This window comes from Ranitomeya variabilis, chromosome 2 (genome assembly GCF_051348905.1).
Source record: "Ranitomeya variabilis isolate aRanVar5 chromosome 2, aRanVar5.hap1, whole genome shotgun sequence".
Lineage (NCBI taxonomy): Eukaryota > Metazoa > Chordata > Amphibia > Anura > Dendrobatidae > Ranitomeya > Ranitomeya variabilis.
This window is the reverse complement of record NC_135233.1, coordinates 984,960,285-984,979,641: the sequence shown is the minus strand read 5'-3', so window position 1 is coordinate 984,979,641 and position 19,357 is coordinate 984,960,285. Positions and strand designations below refer to the sequence as shown.

At 46.8% G+C, this 19,357-nt stretch overlaps 1 protein-coding gene across 1 annotated transcript in view; it reads left to right on the top strand.

The window, feature by feature from the left end:
• FARSB (phenylalanyl-tRNA synthetase subunit beta) overlaps positions 1–18,162 on the top strand; it is a 78,454-nt gene extending 60,292 nt beyond the window's left edge. The window contains exons 17-18 of the mRNA XM_077290879.1: positions 16,143–16,783; positions 17,598–18,162. Of these exons, the coding sequence (XP_077146994.1) occupies positions 16,143–16,294 (152 nt within the window). The 3' untranslated portion in view covers positions 16,295–16,783; positions 17,598–18,162. The remainder of the gene's footprint in view (positions 1–16,142; positions 16,784–17,597) is intronic.
• Positions 18,163–19,357: the final 1,195 nt, after the last annotated feature.

Genomic DNA, 19,357 nt, shown 5'->3' with positions numbered 1-19,357 from the left:
CGGTTTCCGAGGTCGGCAGCATCCAGCAGCGTGGACACCGGGCTCTGACTCTTCCGGCGGAAGTTCCGGGGACCGCGTCACTTCCGGTTTGCGCCATCTGTTACCGGCACTTCCGGTAACGCTGGATGTACAGGGGAGGCGTGCGCTCCAGCGTGGACTCAGGAATTGTAGCGCTTAGGCAGACGCTGACAGCCGCAAGGAGCACTGATACTCTGGAGCCATGGAGAGCATGCCACCTGAGGATGGGGTAAGTGCGCAGAGCGCAAACTCCCCCTGCACCCTGGTAATAAGAGCCACCCTGTTATTTTCCCTATCTTATATCGTTTAAGGATAAGGAAACTCCAGCTGTCCCCCCTGGTCAAGTTAAGAAATCCGGAAAGGCCTCTGGGAAGTCCAGTAGATGCCCGATATGTAATGCAAAACTCCCGGACACTCATGGCAAAACCTTATGTGCAGATTGCACATCTAAGGTTATGAGAGATGAGCAGCCCACTCTATTATCTGAGATGAGGTCCTTAATAAGAGAAGAGGTCCAAGCTTCTCTGGCTACCATGGTGGAGAAGTCCAGCCCTATGCCCAGTCGCAAAAGGGCCAGACGGGAGCTGGAATATACTTCTGACGACAGGTCTGACTCTGAAGACCTTGTCTCTGAGGAAGAGGGCGAGCTTCCCTCTGGAAGCCAGGACCATCAGAGGAAATATCTTTTCCAGGCGGAGGACACGAATGAGCTGGTGCAGGCAGTGCGATGCACCATGCAAGTAGAGGAGGCATCTAAGCCGCAATCCAGGCAGAACCTGATGTTTGGGGGACTTATGTCGCATCGGCAGACCGTCTTTCCAGTTAGTATCAAGGCTATGGTGCTTGAAGAGTGGAAGGAGGCAGACGTCGGCTGACATTGTCTAAAGACTTTAAGGCGCGCCTACCCTTTGAGCCAGATGATGTAAAGCTATGGGACGAGATACCCAAGGTGGATGTCCCGGTGGCGAAGGTCACCAAAAAGACAGCTATCCCATTCGAGGACTCATCAAGCTTGCGCGATCCGATGGATAGAAAGGCGGACATATTGCTAAAAAGAGCCTGGGAGTCTTCCGCGGCTCTAATTAAGACCAACATTGCAGCTACCTCGGTAGCCCGGTCTATGCACATTTGGATGGGTCAATTAGAGGAGCAGCTCTCTAATAAGACCCCAAGGTCAGAGATCCTAAACTCTCTCCCCATAATGAAGTCTGCCACAGCTTTTCTATCTGACATGACGGCCGAGTCAGTCAGATTTTCAGCCAGAAATGGATCATTGTCCAATGCGGCTAGAAGAGCGGTCTGGCTAAGGTCTTGGTCTGGCGATAATGCGTCCAAGACAAAATTGTGTTCGATTCCCTTCTCAGGCGCAAGGGTGTTTGGTCCTTCCCTCGATACTATCTTAGAGTCAGCTTCAGACAAGAAAAAAGGGTTCCCAGAGGACAAACCTAAAAGGTCTCAGTCCTTTCGGAGAGGGTTTCCCTTTAGAAGACAGTCCGACTACAGGTCCGACTTCAGAGGGGGAAGGTCCAATAGAGGTTTTAATAGGGGGTCCCGTGGCCACGGTAGTAAGAACAGGAGTTTCTTCTTCAGCCCCTCCTCTAAATCGCAATGACGCCACTCTTATAGGGGGAAGGCTTCGCCATTTTGCGGCAAACTGGGGCAGAGTCACTCAAAATCAATGGGTCCTTCGGACAGTGTCAGAAGGCTACAGTATAGAGTTCTACTCCCCTCCACCAGACAGGTACATCGTACCTACGGTGGTTATGCAAGACTCTCCTATGTTAAAAGACTTAATGGATATGCTTTCCTCAGGAGTCATAGTACCAGTACCACCGCTAGGGGTAGGCCAGGGACATTACTCTTCCCTGTTCTCCATAACGAAACCATCAGGCGACTCACGCACAATCGTAAACTTGAAACCTCTGAATGCCTGGGTCAGGTACAAGAGATTTCGTATGGAGTCCATCCGTTCTGCAATCCTTCTCATAGATCAGAATGCGGTAATGTGCACTCTCGACTTGAAGAGTGCCTATTATCAGGTCCCTGTCCACCATCTATCTCAGAGGCTTCTGAGGTTCGCGGTAGTTCTGCCGTCCGGGACCTGCCACTACCAGTTTCAGTGCCTTCCGTTTGGACTTGCCTCAGCACCTCGCGTATTTACAAAGCTGGTGGCGGAGATCGTGGCTGTCCTAAGAAACCAGGGGATTATAATAGTCCCATATCTCGACGACTTTCTCCTGATAGCAAGAACACCAGAGATCCTATCGGATCACAGGAACCGAACCATCGCGGTAATGAAACAATTGGGATGGATCATAAACTGGCAGAAATCAGACCTGATTCCGGAGCACAAAAAGGTCTTCCTGGGTGTGTGTCTGGATTCTGCAAACAGAATATCCCTACTACCCGAATCCAAGCTGGAGGCAATACAGATTCAGATCAGACTCCTACTAGAACGCAGAGTCTCAATAAGAATGGCCATGAGAGTGCTAGGCCTAATGACGGCACGCATACCATGCGTAAGATGGGCACAGTTCCATTCAAGACCACTACAGAGCTTAATCCTCTCCAAGTGGGACCGTCGTCAATCTTCTCTGGACAGTATTTTATACCTACCAGATCCAGTACGAAGATCTCTCCTTTGGTGGACAGACCCAGAGAATCTAAGAGTCGGAGTACTATGGACTACCGATCCCTACGTAGTAGTTACTACAGACGCCAGCGCCTGGGGCTGGGGAGCTCACTTAGAAGGAAGGATCCTCCAGGGACAATGGCCTCCAGACGTCGCTTACAACTCATCCAACTTCAGAGAGCTGTATGCCGTCTGGGAAGCCCTGAGAAGAAATCGTCGCACTCTGGAGAATCGTCACGTCAGGATATTGTCCGACAATGTGACAACTGTTTCCTTCCTAAAACACCAAGGAGGCCCAAGGCACCATCTTCTCCAGGAGCTGGCGGGGTCCTTTCCATCTCTGCAATCCATCTAGAAGGCTCCCAGAATGTCATAGCGGATTACTTGAGCAGAAAAAGAGTGTTTGCAACAGAGTGGGAGCTCAACCAGGACATCTTCCAGGAACTGTGCCGGCGTTGGGGCACTCCCAGTATAGACCTCTTCGCAAACAGGAGAAACTCGAAGGTCTCAAGGTTCTTCTCGCTGAACCCTCAGGATCTGCTGGAAGGGATAGATGGTCTAAGTCAGGCTTGGACGGAGCCCCTCTCATATGCATTCCCTCCTCTAGCACTAATCCCGGCTGTTCTCAGGAAGATCAAGGAAGAACAGGCTCGAGTAATCTTGGTAGTTCCATACTGGCCAAGAAGGAGTTGGTTCTCTCTTCTAGTAGACCTGGCGATAGAGAGTCCAGTGGAGCTCCCTCACAGACCAGACATAATCCACCAGGGCCCAGTGTACCATCCTGACCCACAGAAGCTACATCTCTCAGCCTGGATCCTGAAAGGAACATCCTGAAGGCAAGAGGCCTGTCTGACCAAGTCATAGCCACTATCAAGGCTAGTAGGAAGCCGGTCACGTCAGCAATTTACTTGAAGATCTGGAGGCGTTTCTGTCTGGAGGGTGGCAGGTCTGAGGTTCCGGCTGGCACTCCCGACTTACCCAGATTTCTGGATTTTCTGCAGGCTGGGTTCGATAAAGGGCTTAGGCCGAGCACCTTGAAGGTGCAGATCTCGGCACTTAGCTCCTTTCTAGACTATCCCCTGGCAACACACCCCTGGAAAGTTAGATTTATCAGAGCCACTCAAAGGTTGCGCCCCACCATTAGGCAATTATCTCCTCCTTGGGACCTTAACCTGGTCCTGAGATTCCTCTGCAAAAATAATTACGCCTCGGTAGATAACATGTCCATTTCGGCCCTGACACGTAAAACGGCATTCCTGGTGGCGATCACCACGGCTAAGAGGGTGGGGGAAATTCAAGCCCTGTGCACAAGGGACCCGTACCTTCAGATCAGAGACGATAGTGTGGTCCTTAAACTAGATCCCTCGTTCATCCCAAAAGTGGGGACTCTCAAAAATAGAAACCAGGAGATAGTGTTACCATCCTTTTGCTGTAACCCTTCTAATTCTAAAGAGGAAGCTCTCCATTCCCTTGATGTCAGACAGGCGGTCATCGACTACCTGTCAGCCACCAACTCATGGCGCATTGACCCAAATCTGTTTATTTTATTTGGCGGTAAGAATAGAGGTAAAAAGGCCTCTAAGGCCTCCATTGCTCGATGGATCACATCCGTGATCTCCGAGGCCTACCAGTCGGAGGGCATCCCTCCTCCAAAGGGTCTCCATGCACACTCTACTAGAGGGATGGCTACTTTTTGGGCTGAGAGGGCAGGCGCCTCTCTAGAGCAGATTTGTAAGGCCGCTACATGGGCTAGTGCGAATACCTTTTGCAAACATTATAAGCTTGATGTTCTGTCCGGTCAACATACTGCATTCGGGAGAAAAGTTCTCCAAGCGGTAATCCCACCCTGAGGAGGTGCTTTGGTACTCTCCATAGTGCTGTCAGGATGACGTCCTGGAAAATAGGTATTAAGCTTACCGTTAATGATGTTTCCAGGAGTCCATCCTGACAGCACGGGTAATTCCCTCCCTGTTAATATAGTTATGTTATTGTAATGTGAACCTGACAGGTCTGTACTACGTTCCGGACATATGATGTAATATGTTTCCAATACATGGTGTTATGTTCTTTACCATTAAATATAATTTTTTGCATCTCCCTTGAGGCGGTTCTTGTTACAACACTGAGGATTGGGGGTGGGACCGGACCTTTTGAACTCTCGTGTGTTTCCTGTCCCAGCAAGGGGGAGGAGGACGTCCTCCATAGTGCTGTCAGAATGGACTCCTGGAAACATCATTAATGGTAAGCTTAATACCTATTTTTTTTAAAGAAAATATATATATTCCTAAGCCTTACAAAGGTTACAAATAGTAAACTGAGCTGTAATCAGCCACCTCTGCTTCTCCTCAGCTGCCCCTGATCTTTGTTGGCAGGATGTGGTAATGAAGACGTCCTGACCACAGCACATGACCGCTGCAGCCAATCACTGCACTTAGAGGTGACAAAGTACATCTTCCGTGTTTCCTCTGTTTTATACAGATCCCCATACGTTTTAATGGCCGAGTCTCACAGACAGGACATGTGGATTAATGAAACCCTATGGATCAATGTCCTGTTTGTGAAAAAATCATTCAGCACGTGGACGTGTATGACGGATGTGTGAATGTTGGCTTAAATATATTCATTTTTTTAGCTTTCTGGGTAGAATGAAATTATAGTTGTCTTTTTTTTTAACTACTAAAGCTATCACTTTTTTTTTTTATTTATATATATATATATATATATATATATATATATATATATATATATATATATATATATATATATATATAACTTTTTATTTTACATGGACAAAAAGTCAACCCCAATTTGCTGAAAAATGTATGCCGTGTGTACTGCACGCGAAAATAATGCGGCCCCGACTTGTTGTATCATTGTACAGTTGTGAAAAATGATTTTGTCGCGTTCAGATCCATTCAAGTCCCATTGTGGCACAATTCCAGCTGAATTATGGCCGCTTCTGGGCAAGTACAAGAGACCTGCGACACAACTGAGAGCGCCGGGTTTTCTTCTGGACTTCAATTTCCTTTTTTCCTATTTATTGTAGACCACAGACGGTTGTATCTTAGATCTAGGCGCACAGCGGACAGTGCACTGATCCGGTAGTAACTTATGGGCCAGTGCACACCAGTGATCCATGTGGACCAGACTAATCCATAGGAATAGCAGATGTTTGCTGTGCAGAGAGCACACGGGGCTGCAGTTTGCGGATGTGACTGCCGTGTTTTTGGCTGAACCGTGCGGTGTCTGGTTTATGTCCGTACTCCGTATACAGTGTGACCACTCTGGTGCAGGGTGACGCGGCTCCTGTGGTTTTCCCACTATATGAAACCCTCACTTTTTCATGGGGTAATTATAACAATGCTTTAATTATCAGGATAGCTTCGCAGAGGAGCCGTAGGCTGAATTAGTATTACCCTAAACCCTTTATTGCGGGTGCACCCTAAGCCCATTACAAGGCTATTGACTGCTGCGTCTCCCATGCACCAATTTCACACTTCTTTCCAAGACGAATATCCCAAAAAAGCAGCGTTTCTGGAGCCACCTCTGGCCTGGTGTCAGACTGCATAGTGCTATGTCCTTTCCTTTTACTCCAATTATTTCTACTTGTCCTCCTGGCGTGTGACTCTTGTAGCAGCGCGGCACATAGCGGCTTCATACTGGGCTGTCTTATTACCATGAGATGCTAATTACCGGCCGCTCGTGTGGAGCCACTAGTGTACCGTAAAGTCAAGACGTAAGTTCCCGTACACACACACCGTTCACCCCGCGCTCCCTAATTCTGCATCCAAGTGCTGAAAACGTCAAAGGAAAAGAGGTAGAGCAGGTTCTTGTAGGGCCGCGCATCTCTCCAGAGGAAAAGCAACACACGGACTGAATCCACAATGTCCGCCCTATCTCTATAACTCTCAGTGCCAGCTTTGTACCTGAACTTTGTCAGACCCCATAAATGTGTAATGGCTGTGTCCTAGCTTACTACTCTCTGGACATTTCATTGCCAAGTATCTTCCTCTTCAGGCTTCCTACAAACAGGTTTCTTTCTGACTAGTAGTCCAAGCCTGGCATGTCAGAGTGAGGAGACTTATAAGCCATGCATGCTCCTCTGGGAAATTAAATATGCAAATTGTCTCTTCAGACAGAGATGAAGAGGATTATAACTCTAGCGCCACCTATTGGAAGCAATGATCTTTTAGGGGAAAAAAAATCTATATGTAACTGCCCAGCCCAGCATTGCGTCTATGCACTAAGCCAGACTTGGGCAAAGGACTGAGACAGCCGGGGGCTGGAAAACTGAGGTCCACAGTCCGCTCGCTGTCTCCATCTGCACTGACTTCATTGGTGGAGGAGGGGCCTCCGGCCATGCTCATGCTGTATATATGGGGAGGCTGTGTAGGGCTCATGTTGTATATTTGGGGAGGCTGTGTGGGGCTCATGCTGTATATATGGGGAGGCTGTCTGGGGCTCATGCTGTATATATGGGGAGGCTGTCTGGGACTCATGCTGTATATATGGGGAGGCTGTCTAGGACTCATGCTGTATATTGGGAGGCTGTCTGGGACTCATGCTGTATATAGGGAGGCTGTGTGGGACTCAGGCTGTGTGGGGCTCATGGAGTATATGGGGAGGCTGTGTGGGGCTCATGCTGTATATATGGGGAGGCTGTGTGGGGCTCACGCTGTATATACAGCTCTGGCAAAAATGAAGAGACCACCACATCAAAACCCTGTCATGGGCAGCCCAATCTCTAGACCTGAACCCCATTGAAAACCTCTGGAATGTAATCAAGAGGATGATGGATAGTCACAAGCCATCAAACAAAGAAGAACTGCTTACATTTTTGCCCCAGGAGCAGTGAGAAAGACTGGTCGAAAGCAGGCCAAGACGCATGAGAAGGCCGAACTTTTAGATTCCTATTTTGCATCTGTTTTCTCTCAGAAAGGAAATGTAACATCAACTGATCTTCACTGTCCTATTAAAGGAATGGAAGACTCCAGGATGTCTATAAACAGAAAGATAGTGAGAAAACACTTATCTTACATAAATGAATTCAAGTCTCCAGGTCCAGATGAATTACATCTCAGAGTACTGAAGGAGATAGCAGAAGACATTTTTGAACCACTCTCCGTAATCTTTGAAAATTCTTGAAGAACAGGAGAAGTCCCAGAAGATTGGAGAAGAGCAAATGTTGTTTCGGTCTTCAAAAAAGGGAAGAAGGTTGACCCAGGGAACTATAGGCCTGTGAGTCTGACGTCTATACCAGGAAAGATCTTTGAACAAATTATTAAACAACATGTATGTAAGTACCTGGATAAGAGGGATAAGAGTGAAGTGATTAACCGTTGTCAGCATGGCTTTGTAACTAATAAGTCACGTCAGACTAATTTAATTTACTTCTATGACAGAATCACTGGCTGGGTGGATCAGGGAAATGCTGTAGATATAGTATATCTTGACTTCAGCAAAGCATTTGACAAAGTATCTCACACAATCCTTATTGAAAAAATGACTAAGTATGGAATGGACAAGGCAACTGTTAGGTGGATTCATAAACGGCTTAGTGATCGGCCCCAAAGAGTGGTCGTAAATAGCTGCACTTCCAGTTGGAAGAATGTCTCAAGTGGGGTACCACGGGGTTCTGTCCTGGGCCTTGTATTGTTCAACATCTTTATTAATGATTTAGATTAAGGAATTGAGGGTAAACTGATTACATTTGCTGATGACACAAAGCTAGGAGGGATAGCTAATACTAGAGAAGAGAGAGAGGATTCAAAAAGATATAAATGAACTGGAGCATTGGGCAGCAACTAATAGAATGGTTTTTAACAGTGAAAAATGCAAAGTACTACATCTGGGCAATAAAAATGAAAAAAAAGCATATACAGAATGGGAGGAATAGGGCTAAGCAACAGCACATGTGAAAAAGACTTGGGTATACTAATAGATCACAAACTGAACATGAGGCAGCAGTGTGATGCAGCAGCAAAAAATGCAAATGCAATTCTGGGATGTATTAACAGAAGCATACAGTCTAGATCACGTGAAGTCATTATTGCCCTCTACTCCTCTTTGGTCAGACATCATCTAGAATCAGTGGCGTATCCAGGGGGGGGCAGCCGGGGCATGTGCCCCGGGCGCAGCCAACAGGGGGGCGCCAGCGGGCCGCCTGATGATGCGGCGGTCCAAGGAGGCTCCTCGTCGGGTCATACCCAGGGCCAGGAGTTGGCAGGGCCAGGGAGGGGGAGCAGCAGCTGTCTAATTATACTCACCTACTCCTGGCGCGGTCCCTGGCTGCCCGGCGCTGCTGCTTCCTGTACTGAGCGGTCACATGGTACCGCTCATTACAGTAATGAATATGCGGCTCCACCTCCCATAGGAGTGGAGCCGCATATTCATTACTGTAATGAGCAGTAACGGTGACCGCTCAGTACAGGAAGAAGCAGCAGCGCTGGGGAAGCAGGGACTGCACCGCGCCAGGAGCAGGTGAGTATAACGGGGAGGGGGAGCGCAGCGCGATATTCACCTGCTCCTCGTTCCAGCCACCGCTCCGTCTTCTGCAGTGACGCTGAGGTCAGAGGGCGCGGTGACGTAGTTAGTGCGCGCCTTCTGCCTGAACATCAGTGCAGAGGAGGCGGAAGGTGGAGCGGCGGCTGGAATGAGGAGCAGGTGAATATTGAAAGTGCTGGGGGCCTGAGCGACGGAGAGGTGAGTATGTGTTGTTTTTTGTTTTTTTTTTAATCGCAGCAACAGCAAATGGGGCAAATATCTGTATGGGGCTTCCTATGGGGCATAACTGATCCTTTGCCCCCGGGTGCAGGAAAGGCTAGATACACCTCTGTCTGGAATACTGTGTCCAGTTTTGGGCACCACATTTTAAAAAAGACATCAACAAACTGGAGCAAGTTCAGAGAAGAGCGACCAGAATGGTGACCGGTCTGCAAACCATGTCCTATGAGGAATGGTTACAGGATTTGGGAATGTTTAGCTTGCGAAAAAGAAGACTGAGAGGAGACTTAATAGCTGTCTACAAATATCTCAAGGGCTGTCACATTGTAGAAGGATCATCTTTATTCTCATTTGCACAAGGAAAGACTAGAAGTAATGGAATGAAACTGAATGGCAGGAGACACAGATTAGATATTAGAAAAAACTTTTTGACAGGGTGATCAATGAGTGGAACAGGCTGCCACGAGAGGTGGTGAGTTCTCCTTCCATGGAAGTCTTCAGACAGAGGCTGGACAGACAACGGTCTGGGATGGTTTACTGAATCCTGCTTTGAGCTGGGGGTTGGACCAGATAACCCAGGAGGTCCCTTCCAGCACTAACATTCTGTGATTCTATGAAAGCTGTGATTAAAAATCATGGTTATTCCACAAAATATTGATTTCTGAACTCTTCCTGAGTTAAAACATTAGTATTGTTGTTTCTAAATGATTATGAACTTGGTTTTTTTTTTTGCATTATTTGAGGTCTGAAAGCACTGTTTTGTTTTTTTTACCACTTCTCCTTTTCAGAAATAAAATATAAAATGTATTGCTTGGAAATTTGGAGACATGTCAGAAGTTTATAGAATAAATGAACAATTTACATTTTACTCAAAAATACACCTATAAAGAGAAAAATCAGACAAACTGAACATTTTGCAGTGGTCCCTTAATTTTTGCCAGAGCTGTATATATATATATACTAGCTGTACTACCCGGCTTCGCCCGGGTTAATGACTGCTGTTAGCAAAATAGAATGTGTTAACAAAAATTTATTCTGCACACAAAAACCACAAAACAAATAGATAGAAATGTAATTATTAAAAGGCAAAAACTAAGCAAATAGAAGCATTTCACAACATATATTAGCTTTGTTATACTGAGAATGTCTTTGTTGCCTATATTAACCAATCAGAGCTCAGGTTAATTAACTGTAGCAAAATAGAAGCTGAGCTGTGATTGGTTGCTATTGGCAGCCTGATAAATCCCCAGCCAACAGGAAGCCCTCCCCCCTGGCAGTATATATTAGCTCACACATACACATAATAGACAGGTCATGTGACTGACAGCTGCCGTATTTCCTATATGGTACATTTGTTGCTCTTGTAGTTTGCTTATTAATCAGATTTTTATTTTTGAAGGACAATACCAGACTTGTGTGTGTTTTAGGGCGAGTTTTATGTGTCAAGTTGTGTGTGTTGAGTTGCGTGTGGCGACATGCATGTAGCGACTTTTGTGAGATGAGTTTTGTGTGGCGACATGCGTGTAGCAACATTTTGTGTGTTGAGTTGCATGTGACAGGTTAGTGTAGCAAGTTGTGTGCAGCAAGATTTGTGCATGGCGAGTTTTGCGCGTGGCGAGTTTTATGTGTGGTGCATTTTGAGTATGTGCAAGTTTTGTGTGAGGCAACTTTTGCATGTGGTGCAACTTTTGTACATGTGGCAATTTTTCTGTGTGTGCAAGTTTTGCATGAGGTGAGTTTTCCATGAGGTGAGTTTTGCACGTGTGGCGAGTTTTGCGTGAGCCTAGTTTTGCATATGGCGAGTTTTGCATGTAGCGAGTTTTGAGTGGTGACTTTTGTGTTTCGACTTTTATGTGGCAAGGTTGGTGTGTGTGTGTGGTGAAATGTGTGCTGAGGGTGGTATATGTGTTCAAGCACGTGGTAGTGTGTGGCGCATTTTGTGTTTGTGTTCATATCCCCGTGTGTGGTGAGTATCCCATGTCGGGGCCCCACCTTAGCAACTGTACGGTATATACTCTTTGTCGCCATCGCTCTCATTCTTTAAGTCCTCATTGTTCACATCTGGCAGCTGTCAATTTTCCTCCAACACTTTTCCCTTCACTTTTTCCCCATTATGTAGATAGGAGCAAAATTGTTTGGTGAATTGGAACGCGCGGGGTTAAAATTTCACCTCACAACATAGCCTATGACGCTCTCGGGGTCCAGACGTGTGACTGTGCAAAATTTTGTGGCTGTAGCTGCGACGGTACAGATGCCAATCCCGGACATACACACATACATACATACACACATTCAGCTTTATATATTAGATATACCTGTATGTAATCTCCTGTATATAGTATATACCTGTGTGTCATCTCACCTATATATAGTATATATCTGTGTGTCATCTCCTGTATATAGTATATACCTGTATGTCATCTCCTCCTATACATAGCATATACCTGTGTCATCTCCTCCTGTATATACTATATACCTGTAGGTAATCTGCTCCTGTATATAGTATATACCTGTGTGTCATCTCCTCCTGTATATAGTATATACCTGTATGTCATCTCCTCCTGTATGTAGTATGTACCTGTATGTCATCTCCTCCTCTATATAGTATATACCTGTGTGTCATCTCTCCTGTATATAGTATATATCTGTGTGTCATCTCCTCCTGTATATAGTATATACCTGTGTGTCATCTCCCCTGTAAATAGTATATACCTGTGTGTCATCTCCTGTATATAGTATATAGCTGTATGCCATCTCCTCCTGTATTAGCCCTCGTTCACACGTTATTTGGTCAGTATTTTTACCTCAGTATTTGTAAGCTAAAATGGCAGCCTGATAAATCCCCAGCCAACAGTAAGCCCACCCCCTGGCAGTATATATTAGCTCACACATACACATAATAGACTGGTCATGTGACTGACAGCTGCCGGATTCCTATATGGTACATTTGTTGCTCTTGTAGTTTGTCTGCTTATTAATCAGATTTTTATTTTTGAAGGATACCAGACTTGTGTGTGTTTTAGGGCGAGTTTCGTGTGTCAAGTTGTGTGTGTTGAGTTGCGTGTGGCGACATGCATGTAGGGACTTTTGTGAGATGAGTTTTGTGTGGCGACATGCGTGTAGCAACTTTTTGTGTGTCGAGTTGCATGTGACAGGTTAGTGTAGCAAGTTGTGTGCAGCAAGTTTTGCGCATGGCGAGTTTTGCGCGTGGCGAGTTTTATGTGTGGTGCCTTTTGAGTATGTGCAAGTTTTGTGTGAGGCAACTTTTGCATGTGTTGCAACTTTTGTGCATGTGGCAATTTTTCTGCGTGTGGCAATTTTTCTGCGTGTGCAAGTTTTGCGTGTGGCGAGTTTTGCACGTGTGGCGAGTTTTGCATGTGGAGAGTTTTGCGCGTGGCGAGTTTTGAGCGGCGACTTTTGTGTTTCTACTTTTATGTGGCGAGGTTGGTGTATGTGTGGTGAAATGTGCACTGAGGGTGGTATATGTGTTCGAGCACGTGGTAGTGTGTGGCGCATTTTGTGTGTGTGTTCATATCCCCGTGGTGGTGTGATTATCCCATGTTGGGGCCCCACCTTAGCAACTGTACAGTATATACTCTTTGGTGCCATCGCTGTCATTCTTTAAGTCCCCCTTGTTCACATCTGGCAGCTGTTAATTTGCCTCCAACACTTTTCCTTTCATTTTTTCCCCATTATGTAGATAGGGGCAAAATTGTTTGGTGACTTGGAAAGCGCGGGGTTAAAATTTCACCTCACAATATAGCTTTGACGCTCTCAGGGTCCAGACGTGTGACTGTGCAAAATTTTGTGCCTGTAGCTGCGACGCCTCCAACACTTTTCCTTTCACTTTTTCCCCATTATGTAGATAGGGGCAAAATTGTTTGGTGAATTGGAAAGCGCGGGGTTAAAATTTCACCTCACAACATAGCCTATGACGCTCTCGGGGTCCAGACGTGTGACTGTGCAAAATTTTGTGGCTGTAGCTGCTACGGTTCAGATGCCAATCCCGGACATACATACATACATACATACATACACACACACACACATTCAGCTTTATATATTAGATATATAGAGAGAGAGAGAGAGAGAGAGAGAGAGAGACTGTGCGGGGCTCATGTAGTATATTTTGGGCAGCATGGTGGCTCGGTGGTTAGCACTGGAGTCTTGCAGCACTAGGGTCCTAGGTTCACATCCTACCAAGGACAGCATCTGCAAGAAGTTTGTCTGTTCTCCCCGTGCTTGCGTGCGTTTCCTCCGGGTTCTCCAGTTTCCTCCCACATTCCAAAGACATACTGATAGGGAACCTAGATTGTGAGCCCCATCGGGGACAGTGATGATAATGTGTGCAACCTGTAAAGTGCTGCGGAATGTTAGTGCTATAAAAAAATAAAGATTATTGTAAAGATTATATGAGGCTGTGTGGGGGCTCACTCTGTATATAGGGTGGCTGTGTGGGGGCTCTTACAGTATATAAGGGGGGCTCATACAGTATACAGAAGGGGCTGCACTTGGGTTCAAACGATATTTAGGTGAATGTCAGCATACTTAATTCTGCTCAATATTATGTGATACAATTAATAATATAATTTTCAATAATATAATATTGAGTCAAATTTTTTTTGGCCTATTGGTTTGGCCCTCGACAACTGTCACGGTCTCTCATGTGGCCCCCTGGAAAGTTAATTGCCCACCCCTGTTCAAACACTGCTGAGTGGCTACAGCCTTTAGAGTTAAGGTACCTTCACACGAAGCGACGCTGCAGCGATAGCGACAACGATGCCGATCGCTGCAGCGTCGCTGTTTGATCGCTGGGGAGCTGTCACACAGACCGCTCTCCAGCGACCAACGATGCCGAGGTCCCCGGGTAACCAGGGTAAACATCGGGTTGCTAAGCGCAGGGCTGCGCTTAGTAACCCGATGTTTACCCTGGTTACCAGCGTAAAAGTAAAAAAAAACAAACAGTACATACTCACCTGCGCGTCCCCCGGCGTCTGCTTCCTGACACTGACTGAGCTCCGGCCCTAACAGCACAGCGGTGACGTCACCGCTGTGCTTTCACTTTCGGGCCGGGCTCAGTCAGTGTCAGGAAGCAGACGCTGGGGGACGCGCAGGTGAGCATGTACTGTTTGGTTTTTTTACTTTTACGCTGGTAACCAGGGTAAACATCGGGTTACTAAGCGCGGCCCTGCGCTTGGTAACCCAATGTTTACCCTGGTTACCAGTGTAAAACATCGCTGGTATCGTTGCTTTTGCTTTCAAACACAACGATACACGGCGATCGGACGACCAAATAAAGTTCTGGACTTTATTCAGCGACCAGCGCTATCACAGCAGGATCCTGATCGCTGCTGCGTGTCAAACTAAACGATATCGCTAGCGATATCGTTACAAAGTCGTTTCGTGTGAAGGTACCTTTACTTCTGAGAAAATGATGTATGGCAAGAGACTAGGAGGGGGAGCTCAGATCATCGAGGTAGTGCCTGTCCAATTACCGGTTTCTGGGAAAGCTTAGAGAAAACCAATAGGGCAATTCCCAGTTTCCGCAGGTTCAGATTGGCTTATCTGTCAGGTTATAAATGGAGACGTTCCTTTCCTGTGTGCCGCTGCTGAACAGACATATCGATATGACTGCAGTAGTCAATGACTGATTGTGACTCAGGCCTTGGGTGACTATCGCTGTGGTAGCCGTAAGTGCGTCTTTATTACTTCAGTAAGGACTTATCTGCTGGTGATTACTTTCTACTATGATAAATTGCTTTTTCAACTGACGTTCTAGCTCACGGCCATGTACAAATACCGTAGATACCGTATTTTCTGGTGTATAAGACGACTGGGCGTATAAGAAGACCCCCAACTCTTCCATATAAAATATGGAGTTTGTGATATACTCGCCGTCTAAGATGGGGGTCATCTTATACGCCCAGTCATCTTATACGGCGTGTGCGGTGCGGATGGTACCCAGGGTCTGGAGGAGAGGAGACTCTCCTTCAGGCCCTGGGAACCATATTCATGTAAAAAAAAGAATAAAAATAAAAAATATGGGATATACTTACCCTCCGACGGCCTGCGGCTCTCAACGGTGCAAGCGGCGGCCTCCGTTCCTAAGGATACATTGAGCGAAGGACCTTCGATGACATAGCGGTCGCGTGACCGTGACGTCATCGAAGGTTCTTCGCTCAATGTATCCTTAGGAGCGGAGGCCGCCGCTTGCACCGATGAGAGCTGCAGGCCGTCGGAGGGTAAGTATATCCCATATTTTTTATTTTTATTCTTTTTTTTTTTTACATGAATATGGATCCCAGGGCCTGAAGGAGAGTCTCCTCTCCTCCAGACCCTGGGAACCATACAGGACCACTCCCTGCACACACCCTACCCGGCGTATAAGACGACCCCTGATGATTTTCAGGGGTTAAAAAGTCGTCTTATACGCCGGAAAATACGGTACATAGGGCAGCATGGTGGCTCAGTGGTTAGCAGTGTTGCTTTGCAGCGCTGGGGTCCTGGGTTCAAATCCCAACACGAACAACATCTGCAAGGAGTTTGTATGTTCTCCCCGTATTTGCGTGGGTTTCCTCCCACACTCCAAAGACATACTGATAGGGAATTTAGATTGTGAGCCCCATCGGGGATAGAGATGGTGATGATGCCTGTTGTGGAATTAATGGCGCTATATCAGTGAGTAAAATAGGTCTATATTGTACATGTGTGTATAGTAGTTTTTGCATGTATGACGCTGCGCTTATCGGACATTGTTTTTCTTTTACAGATCCAGCTTTCTTTCCTGGTCGCTGTGCGGAAATACTGGCTGATGGCAAAACCATAGGAAAACTGGGCGTTCTGCACCCTGATGTCATCACAAAATTTGATTTGACTCTGCCTTGCTCAGCCTTGGAAATAAATGTGGAGCCATTTTTGTGATGTGAAATTAGCTGTTGAAATTGCGCTTAATGCGATCTCGGAGGATAAACAGAAATGGGTTATAAAAAATGTTTTCTGTTCAGCGAGTTATGACTGTTGTTCCATCATGGTGAGCTTACCTGGACAGCACAATCAGGCTGATATCTATCTGCTCTCCAGTTTATGTGCTCTATTACGTACCGTGGACTTTGACAAGCGCCGTCATACATGGGTTGAATTTTAACAGACTGCTATAAAATCTCCTCTCTGCCCTAGAAAAAGTGATAAGCCTTTCTCTAACTGCCTTTCCACTGGCTGATCGGGAACAAGCATGTGCACAATTATTGGCTTGTCTGAACAGGCGGCCAGTCACCTGACGAGCGAGTAAAACTTTTCAGCTCTTTTCAGAATCCTGGCTCTCGGCAGCACATCGTCCAGTGTCAGCGAGCGCAATGGAAAACTGTGCGCACAGAACAATTGTGTTAGCGATCGTTCTGTGCGCATAAAAAGGCCCCGTCTCACATAGCGAGATCGCTAGCGAGATCGCTGCTGAGTCACAAGTTTTGTGACGCAACAGCGACCTCCATAGCGATCTCGCTATGTGTGACACGTACCAGCGATCAGGCCCCTGCTGCGAGATCGCTGGTCGTGTCGGAATGGCCTGGACCTTTTTTTGGTCGTTGAGGTCCCGCTGACATTGCTGAATCGGTGTGTGTGACACCGATCCAGCGATGTCTTCACTGGTAACCAGGGTAAACATCGGGTTACTAAGCGCAGGGCCGCGCTTAGTAACCCGATGTTTACCCTGGTTACCAGCGTAAATGTAAAAAAAACCAAACAATACATACTCGCCTTCTGATGTCCGTCAGGTCCCTTGCCGTCTGCTTCCTGCTCTCACTGACTGCCGGCCGTACAGTGAGAAGTGAGAGCACAGCAGTGACGTCACCGCTGCGCTCTGCTCTCAGTGTACGGCGGCTCAGTCAGTCAGAGCAGGAAGCAGACGGCAAGGGACCTGGACACTGAAAGGCGAGTATGTACTGTTTGTTTTTTTTGGTAACCAGGGTAAACATCGGGTTACTAAGCGCGGCCCTGCGCTTAGTAACCCGATGTTTACCCTGGTTACCCGGGTGCTGCAGGGGGACTTCAGCATCGTTGAAGACAGTTTCAATGATGCCGAACTCGTTCCCCTGATCGTTGGTCGCTGGGGAGAGCGGTCTGTGTGACAGCTCCCCAGCGACCACACAGCGACTTACCAACGATCACGGCCAGGTCATATCGCTGGTCGTGATCGTTGGTAAATCGCTAAGTGAGACGGGGCCTTAAGGCCTGCGCCTAAACAATCTAGTAAATGACCCGCAATCTGGTTGCATATAGCCATCTGCGGGTTGACCAGTGTGAATGCACCCTAAGGCCGGGGTCACACTTGCGAGTGCGATGTGAGAAACATGCGCATCAATACCCAGCACTCGGGTCCGGCGTGTTCAGAAGCATAGAAATACATGCAGCCGCATTCTTCGGTCCCGAGTGCTGGGTATTGATGCGTGAGTTTCTCGCATCGCACTTGCTAGTGTGACCCCGGCCTAAGGCTAGGAATATTATCAGGTGGTATTTGGCAATTCCAGAATTCACTTCATTTCACAGAATGGATTGCACCATTCCTTTAGCTCCATATCTTTCTACTGCCATGGAAAATCCTACCAACTTTGCTGAGATCCGCCAGCATCCTACTACCTGGGGCCTTCAAATCTCATGTGTATGGCAGTGTTCACACAGTAACATAGACATCGCGTTTGGAGGAGGTTGTGGGTTTCTGTCCAAGGATTTTTTCAGTTTTTCTCTTAAAGGGAATTTGGCACCTGAGAAAATCATTATTAAACCACTTGCCTGCAGCTGTCGCGTTTGGTAATCCCAGTCTAACCATAACTCTTTGATGCCGTTTAGGCAATCATACACAATAGAACAACATTGGCCAAATCCACCGAGATCTGTGGGACTGGCCGACAGTCTAATGTGTATGGGGGCCGCCAGGCTCACACCCGACCGATGTCAGGGGGACGAAAGATTAAGCAAGTCCCATTTTGGTAGGCCGATGCTTTTATTCTCTGGGCGGTGAGTCTCTTCCACAGGAATATGACAGCGGCCCGCTCATACAGAACACAGGATCACACAGCCGAGCGTTCCTGCGTACGGGAAGCAGAGGAGAGCGGTCAGATCTATTGTGTATGGGGGCGTGCGGTACAAAAAGAAATTCTAGAACCGCCAAACTCCGATCTCCAGTAGTCATCTGGGCAGTGCTGCGGTGGGGATTAATCATGGCGTCATCACTGTTAGGGCCCTGACTAGTCTCCGCAGCAGCACTGCCCAGATGACTACTGGGGGCGCCACCTGCAGCTTTATAAGTTCTGTGTTTGCTTAGTAGGAACACTGAAGCTGTAAATAGCGCTATGTCAGCCTGCATGTAGGCCAATAACGCTAGCTCTAGTGACAGGTTCCCTTTAACAATTTAGGATCTTTACAACTCATACACATTGTCTGGGTGATGGGGTAACATATTTAAGGCTGAGCGACCTTGACCTAGAGCAGTTTTGTATTTATTCCTGTACATGAGCCTAGGTGCTTCACAATACAGCACATTTGTGACATCTGGTGCGGGTTATATTTGACTTATCACTTGAATCGTGAAGGGACATCAGGTGGCACAATGTCACTATGCTGGGAGTATGTAAACATAATATAGGTTTGATCCAATGTAAAATACAAGTAAAGGTTAGGTATCGTACAATGGCCCTGTGTGACTGTATTAAAGGAACGGATACCCAATGCTGGTGACCACCACGCTGACGCGACAAGTACTTGTTAAGTCATATTCACACGACAGAATTGTGCAGAAATTATTGAAACCTTTTATACATCTGAGTGGGACAGTTTCTGCAAACCCAGAAAATCTGTAATGTCCAAATATACTTACTTTTTAATGTCTGAATTTTCTTTGACGCTTAACGTCAGTTTTTCCCTTCCAACAATCACATAGAGCTGCAGGCGACAGTGACATGGCTGGCCAAAATCGGCCATTTATGACAACAA